Source organism: Hibiscus syriacus, unplaced genomic scaffold (genome assembly GCF_006381635.1).
Source record: "Hibiscus syriacus cultivar Baekdansim isolate YM2019G1 unplaced genomic scaffold, ASM638163v2 tig00110317_pilon, whole genome shotgun sequence".
NCBI lineage: Eukaryota > Viridiplantae > Streptophyta > Magnoliopsida > Malvales > Malvaceae > Hibiscus > Hibiscus syriacus.
The window spans coordinates 408,242-422,322 of NW_024062676.1; the positions used below are offsets into that span (position 1 = coordinate 408,242).

The 14,081-nt window shown below is 33.5% G+C and overlaps 2 protein-coding genes across 2 annotated transcripts; one reads left to right on the forward strand and one right to left on the reverse strand.

Moving 5' to 3' along the window:
• Positions 1–642: 642 nt before the first annotated feature.
• Positions 643–5,935, forward strand: LOC120116993 (exopolyphosphatase PRUNE1-like). Its single transcript, XM_039137353.1, has 13 exons — positions 643–778; positions 978–1,258; positions 1,907–2,091; positions 2,431–2,511; positions 2,583–2,624; positions 2,718–2,762; positions 2,961–3,047; positions 3,729–3,855; positions 3,993–4,073; positions 4,643–4,765; positions 5,019–5,083; positions 5,524–5,629; positions 5,778–5,935. Exons 2-13 carry the CDS (start codon positions 985–987, stop codon positions 5,933–5,935), a joined length of 1,374 nt encoding a protein of 457 aa, XP_038993284.1. The 5' UTR covers positions 643–778; positions 978–984.
• A 254-nt stretch (positions 5,936–6,189) lies between these two features.
• Positions 6,190–7,953, reverse strand: LOC120116983 (patatin-like protein 7). The gene is made up of 2 exons (XM_039137346.1): positions 6,933–7,953; positions 6,190–6,837 (listed from the first exon to the last, which is right to left on the reverse strand). The coding sequence occupies exons 1-2, from the start codon at positions 7,848–7,850 to the stop codon at positions 6,460–6,462; spliced, it is 1,296 nt and encodes a 431-aa protein (XP_038993277.1). The 5' UTR covers positions 7,851–7,953; the 3' UTR covers positions 6,190–6,459.
• Between the last annotated feature and the right edge of the window lie 6,128 nt (positions 7,954–14,081).

Here is a 14,081-nt window from a genome sequence, read left to right on the forward strand (position 1 = left end):
TCAAATAAGTTTACTTTTTGTGTTTGTGTTGTTCGTTTATGTTCGTACGTTTGTATTCGTTTATGTTCGTTTATCATTTAAATGAACAAACATGAACAAGCTATATTCCTTAATGAACGAACATGAACAAAAAAATATTTTGTTCGTTTATGTTCTTGTTCGTTTATTTATTAAATGAAGGAACATGAACATACCTCCGTTCGTGTGCGTTCGGTTCGTTTACAGGCCTAATCTATATATACATTTGTTGCACGCCGGAGTTACTGAAAAGTTGACAACTAAGAAGGTGCTATCCATGGCTTGATTATCTCCCTAAGTAGTGTCTAAGAAATAGAAAATTATTCATTATGGTGAGAAGTTAAAACGATGAAAATTAACAACTAACTAGCCATCTATCCTCAATACTATATTGAGTACTTACTGCTTCTTCTTTCCCTTCTACCTGAAAATGGTTAGTCAAGTAGCTGCTATTGATTCTCATCTCATGTAAGATCATAGACTGATTTTTAGCTTTCATGTCATGAATATCATGGCTTCAATGGTTATGACGTTAATGATTCTAACATCTCCTTAAGTGTTCTTTTTTCCAAGTAGATTTCTTCCGTGTTCCAAATTCCTTTTTCTTTTCTTATATGACAGAAACCATATATTCATACCCAAGAGAATGCTTACTCTGATGGTCTGTTAGTAGATGGTGCTTTAAAGGATGAATCTTCTAACTATGACTTTGGAAGAATTTCTAATGTCCAGAAGGTTTCGAGGTCTACATCAGAAATCAGTGATTCAGGGCGCAAAAACCTTGATTTGCATATATCTGAAAAGTCCATGGAATCACTATTAGATGATTCAGTCTCGGATGCTATTCTTCAACCATGTAGCCGAGCATCGAAGGAGAGTTGGTCAAATGCTGTAATACCAACTGCATCTGCCCTCCCAGACATTCACTCAGAGTCAGGCTTTCAATTGGGTTATCCAAGTGATTTAATGAATGACTCACTTGAGTGTTCTGTGCCTTCCCTGATGAGGCCTGTACTTGAAAAGTCATACAAGGTTATGAAAAAAAGAGCAAGCTTGTCAAACATCCCACTTCCTCAGTCTGCGGCTTCATTTTTTACAGGACATTCAACACGAATGGAAATTGTAGAATCCTGTGAAAACATTAACAGGCTTAATTTATTTCTCAAATCGAAAAGGGATGAGGTTGATGCTGGTGTTCCAGGAAGATTCCTTCATGCTGTTATTGGGCAAGATGTCCCTGGTGAATTTCTGTTGTCTTCTCTTATATAAGTTCTGAAGTCTTATCATTTGTTTTTGCCAGGGCTATAACTTTTTTCTGCTTCATTTGCTTCTAACAAAGGACTAGACAGAAGCAATTTTACTTGTTTGATTTATGAAGTATAAACCCAATCATTAATTATGTGCATGAAGCAGTAATTGATTATGTAGCTTAAGCTTTGGCCTCAAACATGCTTCTGCCTTGTGACTTAATTTAAAGTGGTTTCCCTTCTTTACATGTTGGTTTTTCTCTTTGCCAATTTCAAGCATCATTTCATTCATAAACCTAAACCTTATAATTTTTCCTAATATGTAAAGCATCCTTACTTAGAATGCACTTTTCATTCTCATTTTAAGTACTTATTTATGTTCATAGAGTTTAGGAATCTCACTTGAGTCGGTCTCCATGATCAAATGGCAATCCTTTAGGTCTTGATTCCAAAGGATTTGATTAAAAACCAAAAACAGATAAATTCATTTGGAAAATGTAAGAATAAAATAATTGTTAAAAAAAGGAGGAAATCTCAGATCTAATAATTATTACAATAAAGTTGCTTGCGTTCTAAGTAAGATTGTCATTCAAGTTTTGTAATGAACTTGCTACTCTGATATCGTATTTTTCAATTTTCAGATGTTGGATCTGTTGCTTCAGCAATCATGTATGCCTATTACTTGAATGAAACACTAGGAAATGATCAGTTCTGTACTGTTCCTGTCATCAACACAAAGAGGGCAGAGTTCAACTCACATGCTGAATTAAAATGGTTGCTGGATTCTAGTCAAATCGATCAGTCATCCTTAATCTTTATTGACGAAGTACGTTCAACTCAACTGATGGAATTCCTACATTAACGATGTTCTGCTTTGAATTTTGTGAAGCTAATTTTCTTAACATCTGATTCAGTTTGATAAAATGTTCATATCTATCATTTGGTTTATGTAATTCCTGTAACTGTCTCGAAAGAGAATACATGAAATATTTCTCAAGTTCTAAAAGCTATTAAATGCCTAGGTTTGAATATCTGAGTATTATGGTTCTATTCTTTCATCTTCATATCATGTCAGAGATACCTTGTTTGTAAAAAATTCAAAATACAATTCAAGTTTAATGCTCAGCTTTAAGAACATTTCTTCTTGATGTGAAATGCTGGACAGATTGATCTATCTTATTATGACTTGTTTGGGAGTCTTAAGCTAGTTCTGTTAAATGGTTCCAAGCTTCCAAGTAAACAAGAGGTAATATTTCGACCAAAATTTGACTTACTTGTTGACCATCAGAAATGATGTATGTTGTTTCCTTTGTACAGGCACTAAAAGAATCAGTCATCGAAATCTTTAACAGCAAAAAGGTACATAGACAACAGAATATGGCTGACTTCATGCTTTTTGTGTGTTTGTGAATGTGAAGATTTGAATAACAGATATTCACTTTCTATTTACAGGCTGAATCTGTGTACCCTTGGGTTGAGAAAGTCACAGTGGGGCAGGTCTGGCAGGAGAGTTCACATTGTGTGATTTTATATTATTCAATTATTATCTATTCATAATTTCATATTATGATTTAAGTTGGTTTTCATTGTTTGTCTTGTGGGTTACATGTAAAGTTTTTAATAAATGTATATATATATTCTGGTGTTATAGGAAAGTCTGAGGATCTTGTTGTTTAATAGCATAAATGTATGCAGGAATGCTCATCTTGTACGCTTATTGCTGAAACATTTGCAATGACCTCGCCTCCGATTTTGGCATTACAAGGATTCAGCCGACTTCTGGTACATATTGCAATTTCTTATGAATTTTCTAAATGCTTACTTCCTTTTCTGCACTCTGTCCTTATGATTTTCTATATTCTAGCGTTAACTATTCTTTTCTGATTTATCTTTTAAATTAATCAAGAGGGGTGGTATGTTTATGGAAGAAACCAGCTCATTAAAAAAGAGCATTCACTTGCATTTCACAAGCAATTGAATCAAAGGTTGTTTGTTCTTTGTGATTAACATGTTTAGCTGTAAACATTTAACTTACTTTTTAATAAAACTTAAAATAGTAGGTCCAAAATTAAGAGCTAAAAGTGGATTTGGGCATCATGCCTAGCCCTTAACTGTTTTCCAGTATCAACTACTACTTATCAACAAATGTTGGCAGTTCTCAGTTAAAAGATTGCCAAAGTACAAGCATTATTAAGCGCTAAAACTGTATATCCATGGGAATGGAATTTTAACTTTTTGGTAATCCGATAATGCTGTTTTGCCCCAAAGTACAAGCACAATTTCACTTTTTTGCTTCCAAAATCAAGTAGCAAAAATGATAGAAGCCCAAGTGATTTTCTGAATTTTATTTCTAGTTGTTACAGGTGATTCTAAGAAATGATATTAGTAGTTGTAAATGAAATTGTCATCAAAGACAGCCAAATGATGAGAAGATAAAAATTTTACCTTCAATTTTTTGTGTAGTTAGCTGGCATCCTGTTAGACACTGGGAATCTCTCAAGCCCTGATTCTACCACCAAGGATAAATACATGGCTACATTGCTGCTCAATGGTGCTGGTCGTTTTGGATGCAGTGGCCTATACCAGATATGTTAGTTCTTTTCTGCCTAATTCCTCCATTTACTCTCTCCTCAAATGAGAAAATGAAAATATTCCAATATCTCTCCATGTTCAGGTATTCTTTACACTTGTAGGCTAATATTTGGATCTACAATTCATGATTTGCAGTGCGGTATAAACTATATGATGTCTCTGACCTGAGAGTAGCTGAAATTTTGGGAAAAGATTTCAAGAAGTGGACAAGAGTAGGTATGTACTTGCATTTGAATGCTCCATTTGGGTGGCCGATTGGAGTCCCTTCCACCTTACCATCCAAATGGAGCATAGGTATGACAATACAAGGAGATAAAAAAAACAGAGAAAAGCTATTTCCTGCTACATAGTTTAGGATATTAAGATCACTAGCTTTCAAGTTTTCACAGACAACTTCAATAAACCTAGAGATACCCAAATAACCAGAATCATCTATACTCCGAAACTGAATTAAACTATTAAGTACTTTAGTAAGGACATGCCAAAAAAGACACCCCTGTTGGTGAAGTATCTATTGTGAGAGAGAAGAAATTTAAAAAAACAAAATAGAGAGTCTGTTTTAAACAGATATGATAGTGATTTGTTTTTAAGGTAATAAATTTGCATGATGCAATCTTATCTGTTTTTACAGTACACATGCAGTTATACAAGCCAATTTAGCTCTATGATTGGCTTTTCCTAGTTAGAAATGATTGTTCTTGAGATTATTTTTCTTGTGGATGCATGAATATTTGTCTGTATTTTCCTTTCAACTGCATTCCACTAGCTTTATGTTATTAAACCAGGCAAGCAAGAAAATGTTGGTTCGAGGATGGTTTCGCGTGTTGGAATGAGTTCTGTTGGCATTTCAGTGGAGCAGCTTCTTGCACATGGCGATGCCTCAACTAGGGAAATAAAGCATTTTCAGCGTGAGTTATCTACATTTTCTATGCATGTTGGCTACATGGTACATTATCGGATGAGTTCTTTAGTGCTTTGCTTTATGGGAACCTGAGGCCTTTAATTCAAGGATTCCAGATTTAACACCATGCTCCTAGTTATAGCTCTTAGCACCCCCATCATTGTTGATTCCATCTCAGATTCCTCTTCCCAAAATTATTTAACAATATTTTCTCTTCTTTTTTTCCTTTTCTTTTCTAACATTTTGCCATGAAACAACAGAAATGGAGAAACTTCGTCTGCTCGTGATTGTTTCAGGATATTATGACGAGCAGAAGAATTTCAAGGTTTGGAGTCTCATAAAATCTGTTTATTTATTTTTCTTTTTGTTCTTCTTGAGGGTTAATCGTGTAGACCGGCTACTATAAAAGTTCAAATTCTGGGGAGACTTGTATGCATCATGTCAGTTTTTCTCATTATAGGCAGTGCCATTGTCACTTTAATCTTTGAAAATTGAACAGATAATCTGTTAACAAATTTAGGGTTGATCAGATACTTGACAAAGATGTTCCGGTAGTCGGAATTCTTTTGTTTTCTCCTTTCAGATTACGGGGTACGGCCATAATCGTGTTTGCATACAGAAGATACGAATTCGGTTAAATGTTTTATCTTTCATGCATAGTATCGATACCATTAAATGTTGTTCATCTAGAATCCGGCTTGTTTTTAGTTTAGTGACGAGGAAAAGTGGCATTATTTACTTATTTGTGAATGAATGTTCATGTAGAGAGAGATACTGGTCTCAACTGAATCTGTGGAGGTGATGAAGAAGTTACTCCTCTTCTTCAATTCTAACGCTTCTCAACTGCCTCTCAAAGCTCTTCACCAACAAGGTCAGCTTTATACCAAATCATCTTTTACAGTACTAATGGCAAATGTTGGGATTCAAGTTTCAGACACGTTCGATGCTACTTCATAAATATAATTGCACGAAACAATTGAGCTAAGTTCCCAGTTTTCGATTTGTTTCCTGCATGTTAGGGCTCGGAGACGAGATGAGGGCGTTCGAGATCGATAAGGTTACATCGAGAAAGACTATCGAGCGGCTTCTGGAAGAGTTTGGCGGCACTTCCACCAACACCAATCATCATTATGTGCCTTCACGGCCTAAACAACATCATCAACATGAATGGCAATGAAGATTTTGATGTGATAATGTGACTTGACTTTCAATAAAACGTAATTTTTAACAGAAACGATAATAAAATCTAAAACTCGAATAAAAATATAGTTATCTAAAAAGTAAATATCATTCGAGAACAGAATGAAACATATTTTTAAAATCAATCTTTGATTAAAATTTTATTTGTTTATATTGTATACTTATAATGTAAAATTACATATATCTTAACGTGCCATCCATATCATATAAAAAAATAGAGAGAGACAGGTGGAGAGAAGAATAAATGTAGTTTCATTCCATGTATTAGGATCACCAATCATCTAAACTATACAAATAATATAATAGAAGCCTCTTCGGTCTTCCTATTATCTCAACCACTCACATACAAACAAAACAATGAAACTAGTTAAGTACAGTTTACAGCTCGGCTCGGCCCGGCCACTAATTAATAATTAATTAATTAATTATATTCCGAGCGGCAGCATTCGCATGAAATGAACTAACAATCATGCCGTTGTAAAAATTGGAGGTGAATGTGAATTAACATGAAGACTGGCTCGAAATGGTAGTGGCGGACGCCGATGACGATCTCGGAGTCGCCGCCGACTGATTCTGCTTCAACACCACCGTCGGCAGTAAGCTGGTTTTCCTTCTTTCTTGCTCTTTTATTAACTCGCTTCCGATCATCTCTAATTTCTCTAAATTCGTCACCTCGCTCCTCTTCTTGCCTTTGAAAAGATGTGATTCCACGTTCCTTTGGACCAGCATCTCCTTTGTAAGGCTCATTACGGCGTCGATTTTACATTTTGGATGAATATCGGAGGTCTTACAGTTCAATCTATTCCCCTGAATTCTGACGTAGTTGTTTCCGTTTCCGCTTCCGCTTCCTCCGAACGCCATTGAAACTGCTTGATCAACCTATATATAAATAAATTACAGTATTTGTTAATTTCGGCCATGGAAGATTTATCTTGCTTTGATTAGAATGTTTTAGACTTTATTTTGGTACTTACAATATCGGAAACGCCCTCGCCGGCAATTCTAAGAAACTTTATTCGTGTCGGAGTAAGAGTAACGTCGCCAGAACCGAAACCAGACTCCGCGTTCCCCAAAGACAACACCAAAAGATCCTCTACCCCATTACAAAACGGGAATTCCTGCTTATTATTAATCACGTGTGTTATAGCCGCCGCCGTTGGATTGTTCATCGCCACCCCGCCTTGCACCGCCAGGATCTTTGTGCTCTCGTCAACCGATCTCATTTCCACCGCCCCAACCACCGTCGGATCAGCCGACGTCGCGTAGCACACTTCCTTCATCTTGAAATCATAACCGCCCATTTCCAATGCATCAGCGCGGGAAAACAAGAACGGCGCGTTGGAACAAAGATCGTAGCAGGGAATCAAAACCGGCTTCAGAGTATCCTTCAAAGTCAGCTCCCCGAAGGTTTTACCCAACAGTTTCTTCGCCCCAGATGGACGGAAAAGTCGCCGGAATATCCCTTGAGGGGAGGAGGGAAACAGTTTCAGACGGTTTTTGACAAGAAACTGAAGAGCTTGGTCTGCAGTAAAAAGGGGGCCACCATTTTCAGCCCGAGTGAACAACAATGCGGCGAGAACCGCACCGGCTCCGGAGCCTGCAACGACGTCGAAACATTGGGCAATGGCTGCATTGGGATTTCCCGATTTTTGACGGAGAATAGTTTGGAAGGTAAGGAGAGACTGAGCCGCCAATATACCATCGGAAAAGCTTCCACCGTCAATGGAAAGGATTCTTACTTTCCCAGAAAAATGATTCCCGGATTTCATAGGATCATCATGATGGGTTTTTGTAGCAGTGGCATTCTCATTATCTCCGAAAAGGAATTTGTTCTCAAGGATGGAAAAGATTTGGTTAGTGAGGGTGTCAACTTCGTTAACTAGGAGTGCCATTTGATCAAACCAAAGCTTTCAAAGAATTAAAGATGGAAGAAACTGGAAATTGAATTGGAATTGGAAGAAGTGGACAAGTTGATGGGACTTGAACTCGAGAGCTGAGTTATATATATACAGTGATAGAATTGGAGAAGAATAAAATTAATAAAGTAAAATTGTCGAGCGTTGAGGAATTCGTGCGTTTATTTTTAATATAAAAATAAAAGGAACATTCTTTACGCTGAAGATTAATCGGCGAGGATTGGAAATGGATTTGTTGTTAGAATTGTATTTGCCATTGTCCTTTTGGTACTAAAATATTATATCCTATTCTTATTTTATTTCAAATTTTATCCTTTCGCATTTGGACTGTTCCTTGATCAAACTAAAGCAACAAATAAAAAAGTGATCGCCGCTTTTTTTATTCATCCTTTTCCTTTTTCCTCCCTCCTTCCGTCGTCTATGTTTCAAGTTTAAATATATCTTCCGGGCTCACTCAATTATGTAGCAGTAAAGTAAGTCCAGGAATCTACAAGGAAGGTGTGTTAATCTTAATTTTTATATTAGAATCGAAACATTAAAAAAATTATTCTCTCTTGTCTTATGATGATCTGTAACTATTAAATATATGATTTTTTTTCAATTCCACACATGATCAGTCAAATATCTATTGATTCAAAGTTGTGGTACCTAAATTTGCTCCATGAATGTTTTTCACTTCCTTTTTTTGGTTTTGCAATTAAATTGTCTCAAGCAGTCATACTCATAGCCGAGCCATTAATGGACAGTACCCTACAAAGTAAAGGCAGCGATGCCCAGATAAAAAATCCCACTAGGGCCATGTAAGATTTTGGGGTGGAGCCGACGAAGGATTATTTGATAAATGCATGTCTGGCTGGTTTGTACCGACAGTTTTATAACACCGACTCTACTACAGTCAAATATGAATCATATAACCTCTCTTTATTTTTATCCTAATAAATTTAGAAAATTTAAAATATAATTTATTAATATAAAATTAAAAACGATGAAAATCAATTGTAATAAAAAAATTATACCAAGAGTGTAATTTTTTATGTTAGACAGAATAATATTTTCGATTGCAACAAAAAAATTATAACTAAAAATATTACATTCTTCGTAATAATTTGATTGTAAACCCTAAACCTCTACGATATAAATTTTTTAATTACAATAAAAAACTATTATAAATTTATATAATCTTTTATATTAAACAATATAATATTTTAATTTTAAATTATACTATTGCATAACATAACTACCTCAATAAACTTGATTTTGACCCAAAAACAATTAGTAACGCCATAAAATTGACCACTCACGCCATGGAAAAGATATTCTGGATTTCGTGGTCAACGGGTCCGTACGACAGCGTATAACTAGGGATATGTCATATGTCGTCTTCTTTTACATTCACTATATTTCATGTCTTTTTGTCAAAAAAAAATAATAACTGTATTTCATATCATACACCCCATGGCCCATACATGTTCGACACATTAGATTCTTTCCTTCATATTATTTTCTACATTCATCGCCGTATATTTTCGATTTCTTAACTATTTGGAGTTAAAATAAAATTAAACAAACAGAAAGGGCTTTCTAGAAGAAGAATACATACAAGGAAAAATATTTTAAGAAAAAAATTATAATCGAATAATCTGAAAATTAAAAATAAAACAATGATCGAATCAGATAGCAAGGAAACAGTTAATCTAATTAAAGATAGACGGAAGAATGGAGGATAATGCACCCTTTTGCAGAATATAGACGAGTACTTGAACCGAGATCGAAGAGTATCAATTCAGCATATCTCAAGAGAAAGGAATCAGACGGCAGACATCTAACCAAGTATGCATGGACTCTCTCGAAAGCTCTATACGTATTCAACACCCCCCGGGGGGGAAGTGGTTGTCGGAAGAATCAGATCGGAAAGTACCTTCATAACTTAATCTAGAACATAGATTTATCTGTATTCAACAATAAATATGATATTGATCCTTAATTCCTATAGAGTATTGAAGTAATTACTACCTGAATATATGTATTTTCTTAACAATGGATTGACAATTACTACCTGAATGTAAGTTGGTCACGTAACCATAATTAAACTATACAATTCATCTGCAAATATATTTAATTCATAAATTTTATTAAGTAGATAATGGTGATTATAAGTAAACTTACCGTAACATATATAATTATACTCGAAGCTAGGCGTGAAAGGCAAGGATTAAGGAAGCATCATTTCCTTCTTCAAATTTCATAACTATAAATGATTGGATTTGGGTTTTGTCATAAAAAAAAATAAAACATTTGATCTTATCATATTAGATAAATTAATAATTTATTATATGTAATTCATACTTTGGACCGTTAAAGTAATAATTAAAGTATCGTTATCGTGGTGTTTGACTTGAGTTTAAGCAATGCATCACTAAATGAAATGTTTATTTGGCACTGTTTGAGTCATAATAAATAAAAAAGAGGAAAAGGGACTGGTCCTACTCTTCCTCTTACCTCACAGCATTTATTGTTGTTATGATATTATTATATCATTCTCCACGCGAACAAAAGGACAAAGGAAAGTAAAAACTCGGCGATCTAACACACTTTCTTGACTGCTTCTCGGCAGATCCACCGACGCTTAGCTTCGTGCATCTCTTCCTCTTCCAATAAAATAAATCATGTCAAAACAAGCAATAACTAAGTTTATTAATTAAGTTTTAATTCAATTAACATCGACAATATAACCTCTTGAAGATTACGATCTTTAATATAAAATTAGAGAGTTATAAATAATTTAATCATTATATTCAAAATAATAATAAATTAAATTAAATTCGAGTATTTATATGTACAATCAATATTAAACAATTAATAAATTCAATGTATCAATTTGGATTGCTCGTTCGCATAATCAATTAAATTAACTTTAAGTGAAAGTGTATGTTTAATAAAAATGAAAATGTTACACATCTAAAATTTAAGCTGACTACTTTATCGATGAAAAGATTTATTTCACAGAAATTAAGAGTTTGAGGGTTCAAATGTCAGATTTTAAGAATATAAAGGAGAAACGGTAATTAAATAAAAGTTGGAGGGTAGTTTAAAGAAATGGTTGGATGAAAAGCGAGGAGAATCTGGAAGCTGGATATTTGTGTAGGGGCGAGTGGGGACACCGCCAAAAGAGGCGGTTGGTGAGCGAGAGAGAAAGAAGAAAACAATACATAGTTATTTGTTGCCCACCAACTGTTGTCGGAGTCGGACCCCTTTCTTGTACCATTACCATTTTCCCAACTTAAAAAAACACTAGTTTAACGCGACAATAACAAGTAAATTAACATTAGTATTATGTTTTATAGTTGGTTTAAGATTTCAGTTTTCATAATGAAATATTGGTTCTGTTAGTAAATATTCAACTCTCAATTTTTTTAATAGTACTAAATGAATTATAAAATAATATTTGTGTCGCAACCGTCTTTCGGTTGAGTCTCGAAATTGGGCTTCGACTTGAAAAATGTGGATTGGAGTCGCCACCGATCATTTACTTTACGAAAAGTGAGTTGATCGGATACTTTATGTCTTATCTGATCTGCGTCTTACCAGTGATATGTCGGATCCGGGAGTCGGTTACGGTCAAGGAAGGATTAGCACCCTTGAACCGCCCTTTCGGTACTATGTAATTTCCAGTTGTCTTTTATTAAGAAAGTTGAAAGTTTAAATTGAAAGGTAAAATAACGATCCAAAACTTACATTTGATTGATTGAAAATGTACCCTTAAGAAAGTAAAAAAGTCATGTTAGATAAAATGGTAAGAAATAAATTAATTAAATTAAAATGAAAAGAAAAGAAAACAAATTAAGTAAAATGATAAAATGAAGAAAACAAAGATAAAATAGTAAGTAAAAAAATAAATAATAAAATATATATAAAAAAGAAAAAGAAAATAAATAAAACAAATAAACAAAATAATAATAACAAAGTACAAATAATATATATATATAATAAATAAAAAAGTAAATATATATAAATTAATAAATTAAATGACGAAAAGAACATATACACATATAATGGTAAAAAAACAAATAAAGATAATTATAATATATATATATATATATATATATAGTAACAATACTAATAATGATAATAAGTAGTTAAAAAAAGACAATCACACCGAAAAGAGAAAAAAAGAAAGTAAGATTTGGTGAAGTATAATTGACAGGAAAACAAAATGATAAGGGCGGGGACAAAGTAGGTAGATATAATTAACTTGTGTAGAATATATATATATATATAATAATAATAATAATAATAGTAAAATGTATATATAACAACAATAATATCAATAAAAAAAGAAAATAAATATAATATAATGATAATAAAAAATATAGAAAATTAATAGAAAAATATATGTATAATATTATAAAATATAGCACTTAAAATAAAAAAACCAAATATATATTAATAATAGGTATAAAAATTAAAATATTTAAAAAGAACATACGTATATATATATATATATATAACAAAATAAATAATATAAAAATAATACAAGTAATAATACAAGAATAATAAAAAGAAAGAGAAAGTAAAAAATATAATATTAATAAAATATAAAAAATATACATATATAATATAAATAAGTAGAATAAAAGGAAAATATAATAGTAAAAATAATAATAAATATAATAGTAATAATAAAAATGTTAAGAAAATAAATATATATATATGGGTAATAACGTATATAAATAGAGAAAAATTAAAAAAGTGATAAATTAAAAATAAAATTAGCAAGTATGTATATATATATATAAAACTAATTAAGGGATTAAAATGAAAGGAATGTAAATTAAGTGGGTAAATGTCAAAGAACATTGAAGATTAAAACCGGCAAAAATAAAAAAGTTTTCATTTTTTGATAGATTTTCGTACTCTCATTCTAAAAATGTAATTTGTTTTTGCGAAATAGTCTCTAGGGAGCGTAGATCTGAAATCAAAATTTCGAAAAAAACTCCCTCTGGGTCATCGGCTAAAACATTTGTTTTTGGGGTTCTCCAAAGAAAACACGATTAACAACGCATGCAAGTGAAGAGTAAAGAGAAACAAAAAAAAGATAAAAAAAGCTTTCACCTTTATTACTTCGAATCGTTTAGAATAGCTTTGCCTTTGTATTTTTCGTGTTTTCCTCTGTATTTTGTCTGTAAATCGTGTCTTACAATAGTGAGTTACAATGGCTATTTATAGTGCTTGTGGATCCTATCTTTAGGAGTTTAAATCATAGTAGAACTCTATCCTATTTTTAGGAGTTTAAATCCTAGCAAAATTCTATCATATTTTTAGGAGTTTGAATCCTAGTAGGACGAAAAGGTGTGTTGACAGCTGCCCCTCTTTGCCCATAGTCGTGTAACGGGGATAGGGTAAAGATTAAAAGACACACTTTTCATTCGGTGGAGTTGAAAATTGACTCTGATATTTCAATAACTCCTTGTCGAATTGAGTTACGGATGACTCCTCCGTCGTGAAGCCGAGTTCATCTTGAAATGATATGAAATTGAAACCGTAGTTCAGAATTTGAATCAGCACGTGGCTTCTCGTCGCCTTTCGGTCTTCTTCTCGGTTTAAAGACCTTGGATCGGAATCGAACTCAGAAATATTCATTGACAGATAGCTTTTGCTTGAAAATGGTTGCTTGTCACTAAAGCACGGTTAACCCAGGTCCTCTTCTCGACTTGAAAACCTCGACTGCAACCGAAAATTAGTGCGATTGATGTGTCATCGAGCTTAATGGAATCGAACTCGACAATTTTGATGGCAGATAACCCTTCTAGCCTTGAGTTATGCTGTAAATGATGTGCCTTGGAGCAGAGCGTAGTCGAACTCGAAGGTCTTTGTTGACAGATACTCCTTCTTTGAGTTAGATATCCTTAGTCGTGAAGTTGAAATCCAATCTAAATATGGATGATGCTTGTGTGCACGATTCCCTTCGTCGTGAAGTTGAAACCGCGGGTGGCCCCTTCATCGTGAAGTTGAGCCTGAAATTGGATATCCTTCGTCGTGAAGTTGAAATCCAAGTAAGTAGCATTGTTCTGAGTCCAATATCCTCCGTCGTGAAGTTGAAATTAACTCTGGAACCGAGAAATTGTTTGTTGACAACCAGTCGTCCCTTCGTTGTGAAGTTGAACTTGTGTTGTCTCAAGTCCAATATCCTTCGCTGTGAAGTTGAAA

Excerpts from the sequence above, each read along its gene's own strand:
- LOC120116993 (XM_039137353.1), top strand. The coding sequence starts at position 985 with ATGAATGACTCACTTGAGTGTTCTGTGCCTTCCCTGATGAGGCCTGTA. Across the intron at positions 3,856-3,992 it reads CAGTGGCCTATACCAGATAT|TGCGGTATAAACTATATGAT; the intron begins GTTAGTTCTTTT and ends CATGATTTGCAG. Across the intron at positions 4,074-4,642 it reads CAAGAAGTGGACAAGAGTAG|GCAAGCAAGAAAATGTTGGT; the intron begins GTATGTACTTGC and ends TTATTAAACCAG.
- LOC120116983 (XM_039137346.1), bottom strand. The coding sequence starts at position 7,850 with ATGGCACTCCTAGTTAACGAAGTTGACACCCTCACTAACCAAATCTTT. Across the intron at positions 6,838-6,932 it reads GCGAGGGCGTTTCCGATATT|GTTGATCAAGCAGTTTCAAT; the intron begins GTAAGTACCAAA and ends ATTTATATATAG.